A 14,703-nucleotide genomic window follows, 5' to 3' on the forward strand; every position below is an offset into this window, starting at 1 on the left:
GGGGGGGGGGGTGGCGGCGGCACCTTCCTTCCTTTCAAACATATGCACATGGGAAACTGACAGAACTCAGGAATATAAGAGTCATCACCGTTAAGTTGGGGGAGGATGTGGCTCAGGGGTGAGAGCGGTCATCCTCTACCAAGAAGGTCAGTGGCTCGATGCCAGTCTTCTCCAGCTAGCATGCCGAAGTGTCCTTGGGCAAGAAGCTGAACCCCTAATTGTTCCTTCTCATAGAGAAAGTGCTGCACATAGATGCTGTGTGTGTGTGTGTGAATGTAAAACTGTTCTGTGAAGCACTTAGTACATCAGGACTGAAAAGCTGCTTTATAAATACAGACCATTTTTGTTTTGATGTTTTATTCATTGCATCTCAGAAAGGCAAAAACTCCCCCAAAAACAACAAATAGCACAGTACCAGTTGGTCTGAGTTGACTCCAGTGAATGATCACAAACCCTGTGACTCCTGCACACACAGACGTGGGTATGAGCAGGCGCACAAACAGCACCACACATATTGTACGCAGCCTCAACACACAAAACAAGAGGGCCGACGGCGGCTTCTTCATATGAAACCGGCTTCCTCTGATGAGCCGCATCCCCTTGTTTCATCCCCTCCATCCGTCCCCCTTGTCATCTGTTCTTGCGGCCGCTTCAAACGCCGGCTGTGTCCTGAAGCAGAGCTGTGGACCGAGTCTAGGGGGGTAGCAAGGGAGGTGCAGGGTCGGGGGGGTCAGGAGCGAAGTGGACTACTTCAGCTCCAGACGGAGTTAGGTGTTGAAATCAGGGAGCTGAGCAGGTTGAGGGATTGAGAAAAAACGTGTGTCCAACAGTGGACAATACGAAGAGCAGATTGTCCGGCGGGGGGGGATGAGGGATGGGAGAAAAAGCTCTGGTATGGTATGGCACGGTATGGTGTGGTTTGGTTGGCTCTGCTGGTGGAGACCATCCCCTCACCCCTTGTGCCTCTGTGAGGACCTTCATGAGAGGGCCCTTTGTCCCGGGCCGGCGGGCGCACCAGTGAGTGAATGAGCAAGAGCAGCGGCGGCACTCTTCAATGGCCGCTGTTTGTTTACACCAGCCAGTCCCGTCATACTTCATTAGCAGCCCAGCCCACCGACAACCTCTGATGTCCTAATCGCCGATGAGTGTGTGGCTGCCCATCAGCCCTGAGCCTCAGCGGTTCAGGATAAAGGGGTTTCTACGATTCCCGACACACACATTCCCACTAAATCTTTCTATCTGCCTGCCTTCCCTGCAACACACACACACACAAGCACACACAGAGGCCGCATGGTGAGGTCTGATAGGAGAGCTGGTCCTTTCATCGTGCGCCAAGAGGCACAGGGAGGTGAGCCGCCGTCGGATGAGCAGCAACGGTCCCAGAGAACTAGCTTTGCATCACGGAGATGTGAGAGACCTGCCGCCGGGAGAGAAACCAAGCAAGACAGAGGGATTATTCAGAGCTGCCATCTTGGAACCAAAGTCACAGCCTCAAAAATATGGATATAAGCTATGTCTGCATTCAGTGTGTTGAACTGTCAAGCTGTTTCCCCTGTGACCTTCATCCCTGTAACACTAGGGTTTCAACTAACAGATGTCATCACTGTAGATAATTGCTTTAATTAATCAAAATGTCAGTCGTGACTAATCAGAGGTCACACTCTAAAACTGTATCTTTGTTCAACAAGTTAAAACCCAAATATATTAAATTTACAATAGCATGAAACATAAAAGTGGAAAAGTCCATTTCTATTCATATATGACTTAGGTAATTGATCAGATGTACAAATTGCTGTCAGTTAGTTTTGTTGTCATCATCAATGCAACCTACAAACCTCTTGAATGGCTCTCCCCAGCCTCTCCTGACTTTTCACCACCTTCCTGAAAGAGACACACACCCATCGTTACTCATGACAGTGACACAACAACGAAACCTGAAGATACTGTCAGAACCTGCGCAGTGACCACACCTGCGGATTTGGCGAGCCAGGCTGAGAGTGAAGTCTGCAGAGCGGTCGGCCTCGTAAGTGGATGGTAATATGGCGTAATCTCCAGGAGGAAGAGTGCAGGCCAGACTGACATCCTGGGTGTAACAGTGGGGGACGCAACTGGCGGTGGGCTCCTCGTCCCTGGAGATCGCCTGTTCACATTCTCCTTCCAGGACCTGAATACGGTGCAGAGTCAAAATCAGATACTGAAAATTGTCCATTTTAAAACTGCAAGTTAAATTTATGGTAGATTATTGTGACTATATTTGAGTACCACATTAATTATCATGTTTTAAATTAATTGTAACATGTATGTGACATCCTGACTTGTAAGAAGGTCCATGTACAATTCACCAGGGAACTAGAGCAGAGTCACAAAGGTCACTGAGCTTGATGTGCAAAGAATATGAAGCTCGCTCTGTCACACAGAGGGAAATATTTTTGCTCCAAAAGTCATGAAACACTGCTTGTATGATCAATTTATCTTTAGGAATTAATTCAGAAAACAGACCATCGGGAATTATCTGTAAACATAAATATCTTTCCATAATCACATATTACTTGAGATGGAAAATATCAAAATCAAGTTCCGTACTTTTACATATCGTTTCAAAACCCTGTGAAGAACGTTTTCATGTGATGTTTCTTAATTCGACCTTTGAGCAATCTAAAACCACTTAAAGTACAAAGGGGTTTTTAAAAAAAGATATTAAAACTGACAGCAAGAGTTAACATCTCAGAGATCTGAGCTGATTTTATAGCTGATTAAGTTGTTGGGAAAGTACGCAGAAGTAGACGTCTTCCTCCTCTCAATGATATTTGACTGACCTTGTAAATGTGGAAGCCAATAGGGAGCAGGTCAGTGTCAGGGCGGCTCTGGTGCAGGGTAATTCTGACATTAACCCCTGATGTCACCGCTGGGTCATCAGACACTGTAAAGGGGAAGCAAGGGTTCTGCCAGTGAGACAGGAAGTTCCTACTTCCTCCCGCCGTCTTCCCCTCGATCCACGATCCCCGGAAGTAACAAGTCTCCCACTCAACGTCAGCGGTTAATGGCAGTGAAGGTGCTGGGCTTTTCAGGGCACTGAGGGACAAACATTGATGAACACCATTAATAATTAAATCTGACACATTACAAATTATACTAACTACATTTATTTAATTTTACACTACGGAAAAAGTTCAGTAGAAAAATACAACTTCAGTAAACTGTGATGGTTAATGGTTTAAAATGTGACATGCTGTACAAAAGGAGAAAAGCTTTCATTTATTTATTCATAAAAATAAAAAAGAAGGTGTTTTTAACTTTACCAGCAGGGGTCCCTATATATCTACTACTAGTCATTTCTATTTGAAGTCCGCCAAACCACTAATGAATACATTTTATTAAGCTGGGAGAATTAATTATTGTCATTTGTCTTTACAAATTAGTTGTGACACTTTGGGCTCTGTAGGAAATAACATTAACGCACATGTGTGAATGTAGCTGAAACTTTTAAAACTATGAAGTTCAAACGTTTAAATAAAACGAGAAACATAGTATGAATTGTTATGATAAGATGGACTTGTTAACTTTCTCCTCCCCTTAACTGGTCCTTACCTAAGGGATATGGAAGAGGAGGAAAAGACCCTGATGAGAAAGCGGCCCTCGACCCCTGGCTTGAAGGTGCTGGGGACCAGCAGGTAGTAGCCCGGCTCCAGCTGCCCGTGGAGGACCACCTCTCGCTCGTAGGCGTGGCAGGCAGTCGAAGCACAAGGAGGTTTGTTCAACATGCGGCTCAGATTGAAACGCTTCTTCTCCACCTGGTGAATGAAAACCCAACTTAGATAAGAACAAAGCCACAAACTATGACAATAATAATCTTTATGTTTCACACGAGTGCTCCTAAGTGCTTCACAAAAGCAACATTCAAGTAAGATCATAATAATATGTTTAAAGAAACGTTTGCAACCGATTTTTTGCAGGGGTTTGAGTAAAAAGGGAGCAAAGTAAAATTTATGATCAAAGTATGGATGGATGTTAGAGCATAATCGTAATGGAATTTCTACATAAATGTTACCTCCAAAATAAATGGGGAAAAAAAGACTATAAAAATTTAAAAATACATAAATAGCAGGCTAAAACAGCCGATCACTTCTCTTTGATCTTTTTAAAAGCTTTCAGGCAGATTTCTACACAGACTGGAGCAGATCAATAGACACCAACCTTCCACATGTGTAGAGCGGTGGCCTGGTAGTGCTGATGCTTTGTGTTCTCGGTATCCTCAAGGGGCATCTGTGCATTTTTCTCTGTGTTTCTCCACTTCCTATGCTGCAGCAGGGAAACCAGAACATCTCCCGTCTCAATCACTTTAAGCCAGAACTTTGGGTTGGTACCGTAGCTGCTGCTGTTCCGGCTGCCGCCAGCAGAGTGCCCCTTTATCCACCGACCAGGCAGCTGATGGCTGTGTGTCAGCAGACTTCCTATTAGAGTAGGAGATGTCAGAGTGAGATAAAAAAAAAAAAAAAAAAAGGCTGCCAAGGAAAATTATAGATTGAAAGTAGGATACTGTCTTTAATGAACTAACCAAATCACCTGTATAGATACTCTTTAGGTGACCTTCCTCACTGATGGGGTACCCCACTGTGACATCATCAAACTGGGACGTGAATTCAGCCTCATCCAACCAGAATTCGCCCTCAGCCACCCTGGCCTGTAGATCTGAAGCACAATTGGGGTCGACAGAGCTCCACCCTGCACCACTGCGGAGAGAGAGAGACACACTGTAGATAGAGCTGATGCAGACTAGGGATGAATTAAATGTACTGTATAAATGTCCCTGCAGCTGCACACTCACACTCTGGTTGTATTAACCTCCACAAAAGAGAATATGCTGTTTGTTTGTTTGTCTGTTAGCAGGATTACTCAAAAACTAGTGAGGTGGATCCAGGAATATGCCTACCTCTCTATCCAGCCCCCTCCCCAGCAGCACCTTCCCCAGGGGTTTCTGATCCTGAGTAGACGTACATCGCCCCCTGACACCGTCTTCACATCCACCCACTCCATGACAGTCAGAGCATGGTACTGACCCAGCTCACTGGCACCTAGACCAGGCAAAGGGATCAAAAGGTTAGGCGACAAAGGGATCCCAAGATGACTTTTCATCTGAGAGATAAACCTCTCTGACCTCCAGGGCTGCTGTTCATGGAGCAGCTCAGCACACAGTCATCCTTCATAGGGTACAGAAGGTTCAGGTCAAGCCTTTGCCTCCTGACCTGTTCACTGTCCCGTCCTAATCTCTGCTCCTCCTCTGACCCCAAGTCTCCCAGGCTCCAGTGTTCTGCTAGGCCGCCAGTTAAATCCACCAGGGCCTCCGACACCTGCCCAGCCCACAGTTGCTCGTATGAGCCATGAAGCCTAGAGAGGATAGAGAGGCGAGTAAATGGGATTTCCAAACTTCATTAAACATGCTGATGGGAGATACATGGTTAGTCCCGGGAAACTTTACAAATAACAGTGACATACTGTATGTCAATAACCAAGATTAAAATTTATAGTAGACAAGAGAGGGAAATTCCACAGGCTACTTACTTGGCATAGGCCTTCTCCAACAAGGCTACCCAGAAGGCATCGGGGGAGTGGCAGCTTGAGAAGCAGAGAGTGGAGTTAATACAGGGCAGGCGGTCATCAACGGTCACCTCCGTCCAGTGTCCCTGCCGCCAGAACCAAAAGTGGAAGAAGCCTCTGTACCTGCTGTCACCCCACAGGGGTTGGTCTGGGGGGAGCACCTGCACAGGGTCGAGGACTAAGTCACTACAGCAGTGCAGGACATAGAAACACTTCACATTTAACACAGTCATATTTGTTTAAAAGCAATTTGAATCTATACTTTAATGCACTTGTTTCTTTACCTTGTTGCGTAGATGTTTGTTCTTGAGCAGGACAGTGCAGGCACAGAGGAACCAACAGTCTCCTAACAAGCCTTGTTTAGCGTGACCCGAGTTGATGTTGTCGGGGCAGAGAACCGGTGACTGGCAGATCTCCTGGAAATGAAAATTACAATAAATGAGGATTGGTACAATTTGACATAATGTTGACTTAAAGTTGTTGTTGGGCAGTTAACATGGAGGCCAGATCTCCCACAGTGTTGGTTGTGGACGTTAGTATTTTGTTGGGTTGCAAGATGAAAAGAAATCCTAAAAATATTACTTATCTTTTAATTATAGACCTGCTTTGTAAAATACTGAACCATAACCTGTCATCACTCTTGCATAATCCCATTGTCGTCGGTTGAAAAAACAAACCAGGTGACAGGTGATGCAAGTAGATGGGACACGAGCCAAATAGACACTCGACACGAATGACGAATGTAAATATTCCACTGACAAAAATGAATTCACTGCGGCATTTCCCATTTCCCATTTCCTCCTGGCTGGTCTAACCTGCGGGCGGCGCCATGTGATGTTTGCGTGCAGCCTTGCGATGGGCGTGGAGCTGTCAGAGAGCAGCGAAGTGTCATCACAGGTGAAGTCCAGGTCCTCGAACAGAGCCTCGCCTCCACGCTCTGGCCGGCCCTCTCCTGTCATGGCTCCGGATTGCTGCTTCGGAATCGTACCTCCTGGGTCAGCGGGTGAACCTCAGCCAGCTGCGACCATCCTCACTGACCCTGTGCACATCTTACACTTGTGTTGTGTTACACCTTAAAACAAAACCACAGCAACATCAAATGTACATGAGACTTTGCATTTTCTTTTCCATTGTGAAAACAGCAGAGGATGGATGCATCTTTCTTTACATATAAAATCTATTATCCAGACAACGCACAACTGCACATTTTCCACGTTATTCCAAAATAGAATTATTTTTATACTGAATTCAGTATCTGATACAGTAATCCAGCACTCAAACCCACTGTAAGTGCTTGTAGGAAAGTGCTCACCAACATATAGGGGGGAACCGTATTTTACCTTTAACTCAAAACTATTATCAAACCTTAAATCCAGGATTAATATCAAAACTCAACAGCATACATGCATGTGATCTTTTTTATTTTTTCAAATTTAACTGACCTTTCAAAATAAGTCGCGTTGGATAAAAGCGTCTGCCAAATGACATGTAATGTAATGTGCCGAGTATTGTTTACCTTTTACTTTATGATGACATGTGTGTTATGTGCATGTTTTTTATGACATGCATATGCAGCAGCAATGGATATATAGTATTAGATCACTCATGATATATGTAAGTGAAACAGTAAATTAAGGGATAATTTTATTTTGTTGTTATTCGCCTACAAGCCATGTTCTAATATCTACTGTTATTACACAACCAAAATAACAGTTAAATCCGTAATGACCGGGCTCCAAATCAAGTCAGATATGTACTGTGACTTTCTCTCATGTGTCTCCTTCTGACCTTGCTCCTGCTGTCGGCTTCTCTTCTCTCCTCAGTGTAATTTTTGTCATAGCAACAGTCGCAGCTAGCCGCTAACGTTAGCATCTGTTAGCTTGTGATGCGCAGCCGCAGCATCTCCGCGTCGCCTCATCTTGTCATAGCACGAAGAACACGACCACAGCCTTAACGCCACGGCTGCGAGGAGGAGTTTGTATTAAAACGTTTTACACAAATAATCATTTAAAACAAATCGTGTCTAGATTGTCAATCTGCAGAGCGTGAAAACACTTCCGCATGCACTTCCGGCTCTTCATATATGCAGTGAATCCTTCCTGTCTGTGTGGCTGGTCGCTGCCGCCACCTAGTGTGCAAACAGCGAATTACTCTGTGTGCAGTCACTGCAGCATGTGTGTTATGTACATGTACCTCAAACTAAATCCTACAATCAATACTGCTTTAAACACATGTAGACTGGCCACATGATTGAGTTTTAATACAACTAACCATTAACCAAATACAGCCTCAATGAAATTATTTTTATTATTATTATTATTATTATTATTATTATTATTATTATTATTATTATTATTATTATTATTATTATTATTATTATTATTATTATTATTATTATTATTATTATTATTATTATCAGGAGTAGGAGTAGTAGTAGTAGTAGTAGTAGTAGTAGTAGTAGTATTACTCATTTAAATGTTATTAAGACGTCACTTTACGATTGATAATAATTATAGCTTTATTCATGTAATTCTTTCTTTCAAAGCAACTACAGCCAATACAATCAGTATAATTCAGTATTATTATAACCTTCATCTATTAAGAGACTATTTTATCAAGATACCTAATAAACTGGAAACTGAGTGTAATTTTTCCCAAATACTGACTATACTATAAGTATCCTACTATGTTGAAGTACTGGCTACTTTACATCTTCTTGTCTTCTTGTCTTTTTGTCCTTGCTCCTGAGACTAAAAACTAAAACTACTTTTACTTCACTTCAACAAAACAAGCAAAATCATTTATACATTTTTATATCAGATCCATGTAGTAAAATAGATGAACACATCGTCAGCATGTTATTTAAAAAAAATATTAAATTTATTCATTTTACGGTGATACATTTAAAGAAATACAAACATATATTATTTATTGAAATTTAAAGAATACATTCAATTCATCTTGTGCGTCTCTTGTGTCTTTAAGTTGACTGCTTCAGGTGTTGTCCAATTCTGTGTTTATTTTAATTTCAAAAAACAAAAGGAAAAGAAAAAGGTTATAGATTCACATGTGTTAATAAATCTTGACATCATATTGTATAATGTTGTATTAAATATGTTGAACTAACGTACTCTGGCACTGACTCCATGGCCTGCTGCACCCACTCTGAGTCAGGGTTTGCACAAACAAATTTATTTTTCAGCGTCTTGAAACTGTGTGAAGACGAGAGAAGAAGTTCAGACATCACAGAACTGTCAATTAACATGTACCTGATTGTAATGTGTGTTATTTCATACATGTTTTTTATTCTTACATTACTGCCTTGAGGTTGCAGAAATTTGTGACCTCCTGGACTATGTAGCATCGCAAAAATCGGACAGGGATCGGATTTTCATTGTACTGCGTGCAGCAAGGATTCATGTAACCTTTAAAGAAGGAAATCAAAAACAATTAAGTGAAGAAAAGGGCTGAATAACATATTAAATCATTTAAATAATCTTGACAAAAATAAACATATTCTACTTGAAGTCCTACTTACTGCTTTCACTGAGTGTCGTCATCATCATCAGCAGCACAGAGACGCACACAGTGAGCTTTCCCATCCTCACTCAGCTTCTCTTCAGCAGTTTATTCTTATGTGGGATGAACTGATAAGGTTTAGCTCAGGCAGCGAAGGTTAAATACTGCGTGAAATGGGAAGGTCCCACCACAATCAAAGAACACCCATGGAAATACAAGTGCAATGCACTCTAATGATATTTGGGTCAAGTGGTAAGAATGACAAGCAACGTGCTTTAACCACTATGGAAACACAACCCCCCCGACTTCTGTGGGTCAGAACACGTGAATGAAGACATGCATTATACACACGTGTGTTGCTTATTTAAGATAAAGAAAAGGAAGATGGCTGATGCTTACAAATACAAACAGCATATTCTTATCATAAACACACAAACACTGTTACTTAATGATGTAGTACTATTTTTATATTTGAGGGGAAATGTTTGTCCCTTTGTACTTTTACTATTGTTAATTTTCACATTTAAATGTTACACACAATTTATGAGTTTAAATCAGTTTGTTTATGTATTTCCACAAATTAAACCACCCAGACTACATTATATTATAATATGATATGATATAATTATATATATATAATATAATGTATGTATATATTACAAAAGATTAAACACAGGAAGAGGTTTTGATGCATAAAAATAACTCTCATTTTGAAGTATATCATGCTGATATATATGCTTTAACTTGTACTAGTTTGAATGCCATACTCACTTTTATAAGTTCATATGAAACAGTAAAAGTTGTCAGAACTTCTCAATATGTACTTTGCATTTATTTATGTCGAGGTCAATATTTATTTTTCAGGAGACTTTAGAAGAAGGAAAATACAGTGTATGATAGACCTTATTGCTGCATGCACAAAATATAAGGCAATGTAGTAAATACATTTTGTCTGTGAGAATGACCACAAGCTTTCTTCATATACATTTTTCTCACATATTGCTCCTTAACTAGTTCAAGGCTGGACTGATTTAGATGTAGGATGAAGAAAGGGAGTTCAGTGAGAGGAATTCTGACACTTGTTTTAAAACGGCCCTTTACACTTCAATATTTAAGTTGAGACACACAATGCAGCTGAAAAATGACACAGCAGGCAATAAACCCGCAAATTGTTGTGGATATATACAAAACAGTTTCTGTACCATTTCAATGCCTGGTGTCAGAGCAGGTTGGTGCTGCATTCTTGACACCAGGAGTTTGATTCCTGGGTGGTAACTCACCTCCGACCAGGCTCTACCGGCAACTGCCAATATGGTAACAATGGTTATGATGCACTCAGGTTACTTAATGAGTGATACACAATGGGTGAAATGTGAGGCACGTTAGTTTAGTTCATCTCTGACGTACATGGTCAGTATTTTAAAGAAATGATGGGGTAAAACAGGGAAGTGACGGTTGTTGTTGAACTTAGAGTCTGCAAAACATCTTCACTGCCAAACTTTAAGTTAATTGTTGGTGAGAGGAATTATTATATCATAATAGTTTAATGCCCTACAGTTGGTTAAGTTATGCATTCATGTATATATAAACTGTTTTAGAGTAAACAAACATCTCTCATCTGCGGCATATAGTGCGTCACAGAAGTGATGCAACGCAAGGTTATTCAAAAAGCTCGCTCCACAGGATGAATGCCATGACCTGTGTTCAAACATATGCATTACTATTATTATATGTTACTCTGTCATGGTGAATGATACATTTGATCTATTTTTAGAAACGTCATAGTGCTTTTTTAAAATAATTTTCTATCCATATTTTACTTTTTTTATTTACTATAAATACAGGACAAAGTCACGACCTATTATATTATCTTCTTTAATGATCTTTTATGTTTTCATTTCACTTAATCACAACATACAACTTCTTTTAAATTTTTTAAAAACATTATTGGGGATTCAGGATTTTTCTGATTTTAATGAATGCTTTTCTTAGGATTTGAAAAGTGCTATCACAACAACGTAACACAGCTTTAAGTACATCATGTCCATCTCCTCATATGCTCTAAGTCATTTTGAGATGTTTTTTTGTCCCCCTGCCTTTGCACGCATCTCACTGATGACGTCGCTCAGAAACCCACCAATACCCACTTTGACTTTTCGGTATCCACTAGGGAAAGTTACACTCTCAGAATTACAAGTTCTGAAAACCCTTTTTTTTCTCACGCTTTGCTGTTAACAAAATGCTACCCGTGAGGTTTTTTGAGTTTTAAGTTCTCTGGCTCTGCTCTTCTCACTGTTAACTTCATGCACTCTCTGGTTTTGTGTCACTTGGTTCCATGTTGTCACAAAACCTTTCCTAACATATACATTTTAACTAAGGGATAGATTTATGTTTTAGTCGCATGATACCATGTTTGTAGTGCTTTAAGATAGACTTTAAAAAATAATCTGAACGGTTCCTTTAAATGAAATGGGGGAAATTATCAGATTTCAGTGTCATCTTCATCAGAAACTAAAATCTGAACTAGGACAAGAGCTGAGAAATAAAAAGGCACCGATATATGAGACAAAATTAAATTCTTAAAACTGAAAGAAATGCGTTCCTGTTGTCGGATTTTTTTCTTTGTCAGCTATGAACAGATCATCAGTAACTTAAGAAAAAGTCAAAAGGGTCGCAGGATATCTAAAGTGGAAATCAGTCTTGGTCTGATTGTGGTAGAAAGTTCATGACAAACAATTTCCTTGCATCTTGACCTATTTCAGTGGTCCCCGTGCACTTTTTTCCTTTAGATGCATGGGTCTCGAGTCTATGGTGAGAGTTCCGCTGACCTAGAAAAGAATCTCTGTACCCCCTCTGTATCAACCCACGTGTAGCAGCCGACATCAAACCTGCACGGCAGCATGAGTTCTGAAGACACCTCCTCTGCATATACAACTGTAACAGTTGTATATGCACGATCAGAGTCACTGACACTCCTCTGTAACTTCCCAGGTAGCACTGGTTCTTCAGGATTGTTTCAATACTGTAGTAATGAGAAAACCTGATGTGTGTCAACTAAAACCTATAATTTGATTCTTAGTGAACTGCTTTCTAATGACATTAATTTAAATTCCTCAAATGTGGTCACTGTGCTGAATGATGCACTGAGTTCCTGTTCCTCTATTTTGCTTCATTCACATGCCTGATGTTATTGTGCTGAATCAGTGATTTCATAACAATACATTTCATTTATATTGACAGGGAAAGGGAAGCACTGACTGTCCATCATTCTCTTTAAAACTTTTGTGTACTTGGGTTTTTCTTAAATTTCAATGATCTCTCTTTTAAATCTAAATGTTCCCACAGTTAATAAACACTTCATCTTATTCGGCTCCACCCCACCCACACCTTCTCCTTTTACTCTCACTCGGGGAAAAAATGGGGACTTTCCGGTGTGGTGCAATAGCTCTGCTAACAGGGCAAGTTTGGTCTTTTGTTTTTTCTGCCTGTAAATTTCCTGCTTCTCCAAGGACATAAAAAGGCCGCTGCAGTGAGCACCTCAGCACAACCTCTCTGAACTCCAACTGTGGACGAGCAAGATAAATAACTCTGAGAGAAAACATGGTGTCAATCAAAGCTGCGGTGATGGTGATCACACTCCTCACGTTTTGCCTGCTGGCAACAGAGACATCTGCAGGTTGGTTTCATCTCCATCTATATCTTTATTTATCCTTTTTATTTTCCTGATTATTACACAAATTCTACAGAGTGTCATATATCTCCTTACCTTTCCTCTTCCAGTTTCTAACCAGTTTATCGTCTCTCTCTTGTTTCACAGTGAATTACGAATGCTGTCGAAGATACATGAAATTCAAACTTCCATTTGGTGTGATCCGAGGATACTCTGTCCAGACTCGTAAAGAGATGTGTGCCATCAATGCCATCATGTAAGTATCCAGGAGATGACATAATGAGGAATTCACATTTGATGTGACAAAACATGAGTGTTCATCATAAGTCTGTAAATATTCATTTAATTTTCCTTCTTTTTGATCCAACAGTTTCCACACAAAAAAGGGTCTAGCGTGCGCCGATCCTACTTTGGGCTGGGTGATGGAATATATCGACCGTATTAGGTGAGATTTCTCAAAGAAACTTGTATTATAACAGACAAATAATGCAATACTGCTGTGTGGGAAATGTAATTGTGACGTAATAATAACTCATTTGATCATCTTTGCAGGAATAAAGCACAAAAGGTTCACCACAACAACTAAATGGTGTAGAAACAGTCTGCTCATCGAGTGGAGACGGTGCGAAAGCGGCTACACCAGTGGACTCTTCCAATATCAGCTCGGCCTGGAATCCAGAAATCAATGATGTTTCATAGTCTAATAATTCAACTCAACTCCTATTTAACTTAATTGCTCATTATATGAAGGATTGTCATGCAAAGCAGGCTTCAGCTCAATTGTATGCATTGTATATATGTATATAGATATTTGTATATGTGAAAGTTTGTATTTATATATATATATATTTGTAACAGAAAAGCAATAAAGTTTTATGGAAAAAAAAGAACAAGTTGTCCGTAATCTCTTCATGAAAACCCTCCAGTGTGTTTAATGTTAATCAGTCATTAATGCAGAGTTCCCCCCCCACCCGCAGCTGCATCCCCATCTATCTTCTCCTCTTGTTTATCTTTGGTGAGAAATTCCAGCTCGGGAAGTTTTGCGTCCTGTGGTCACAGTTAATAAATAATGTTGAAAGTCCTGTGACGTCAGCACGAGGAAGTCATGGGAGCAGGTTCCTTCAAAGCTCACGGCAGAACAGGTATTTCCATGTTGACACGAGGGCTCCTATGAATGCTGTGTCAGCTGTTAGTTAGTGTAAGACTGGCAACTAATCTGTTGGTCATTATGACGCAGTGCAGTAACTATCACAGTTGTAAAGAGAGGTGTAATCCTTTAATTATGGAGCTATCATGTCTTGAAGAAAACACATTAACTCCTGGGTTTGGAGATGAATCTATCTGCATCACACATCTTTGAATTTCATGTGTTTGATAAACATCTCTCATCTGCAACATATGAAGCGTGACAGCAGTGATGCAACGCAAGGTTATTGAAAAAGCTTGTTCCACAGGATGACTGCCATGACCTGTGTTCAAACAGACATGTATGACAATTATTATATATAACTATTTCATGGTGAATGATACATGTTACCTGTTTTTAAAAACCTCAGTGCTTTTTTAAAATAATTTTGTATCCAGATTGAACATTTTTAATTCAATATAAAGAAAGGATCAAGTCACTACCTATGATATTATCTTTTATAATGATCTATTATGTTATCATTTACTTTAATTATAGCATAAAAGATCATTTTCAGACTATAATGAATGCTCATTTCGTTTTTAAAAAGTCGAGTAAATAATGTTGAAAGTCCTGTTACGTCAGCAAGAGGAAGTCATGGGAGCAGGTTCCTTCAAAGCTCATGGCAGAACAGGTATTTCCATGTTGACACGTGGAGAGACTTATGAATGATGTCAGCTGCTAGTTAGTGTAAAGTGTACTGTCCCTAATCTGTTGGTCATTAATGAAGCAG

General features: G+C 40.4%; 3 protein-coding genes across 3 annotated transcripts; 1 reads left to right on the forward strand and 2 right to left on the reverse strand.

Moving 5' to 3' along the window:
- Positions 1 to 340: 340 nt before the first annotated feature.
- On the reverse strand, positions 341 to 7,654 carry capn10 (calpain 10). Its single transcript, XM_061084088.1, has 13 exons — positions 7,384 to 7,654; positions 6,411 to 6,667; positions 5,880 to 6,011; positions 5,560 to 5,756; positions 5,156 to 5,385; positions 4,931 to 5,072; positions 4,564 to 4,730; positions 4,195 to 4,451; positions 3,589 to 3,791; positions 2,817 to 3,072; positions 1,971 to 2,164; positions 1,836 to 1,881; positions 341 to 1,417 (listed from the first exon to the last, which is right to left on the reverse strand). Exons 2-13 carry the CDS (start codon positions 6,552 to 6,554, stop codon positions 1,388 to 1,390), a joined length of 1,998 nt encoding a protein of 665 aa, XP_060940071.1. The 5' UTR covers positions 6,555 to 6,667; positions 7,384 to 7,654; the 3' UTR covers positions 341 to 1,387.
- Positions 7,655 to 8,544: 890 nt separating this feature from the next.
- ccl20a.4 (chemokine (C-C motif) ligand 20a, duplicate 4) lies at positions 8,545 to 9,207 on the reverse strand. The gene is made up of 4 exons (XM_061084950.1): positions 9,134 to 9,207; positions 8,909 to 9,020; positions 8,727 to 8,807; positions 8,545 to 8,606 (listed from the first exon to the last, which is right to left on the reverse strand). Exons 1-4 carry the CDS (start codon positions 9,195 to 9,197, stop codon positions 8,576 to 8,578), a joined length of 288 nt encoding a protein of 95 aa, XP_060940933.1. The 5' UTR covers positions 9,198 to 9,207; the 3' UTR covers positions 8,545 to 8,575.
- A 3,465-nt stretch (positions 9,208 to 12,672) lies between these two features.
- Positions 12,673 to 13,595, forward strand: ccl20a.3 (chemokine (C-C motif) ligand 20a, duplicate 3). The gene is made up of 4 exons (XM_061084949.1): positions 12,673 to 12,790; positions 12,932 to 13,040; positions 13,155 to 13,229; positions 13,337 to 13,595. The coding sequence occupies exons 1-4, from the start codon at positions 12,715 to 12,717 to the stop codon at positions 13,368 to 13,370; spliced, it is 294 nt and encodes a 97-aa protein (XP_060940932.1). The 5' UTR covers positions 12,673 to 12,714; the 3' UTR covers positions 13,371 to 13,595.
- Positions 13,596 to 14,703: the final 1,108 nt, after the last annotated feature.

This window comes from Limanda limanda, chromosome 13 (genome assembly GCF_963576545.1).
Source record: "Limanda limanda chromosome 13, fLimLim1.1, whole genome shotgun sequence".
NCBI lineage: Eukaryota > Metazoa > Chordata > Actinopteri > Pleuronectiformes > Pleuronectidae > Limanda > Limanda limanda.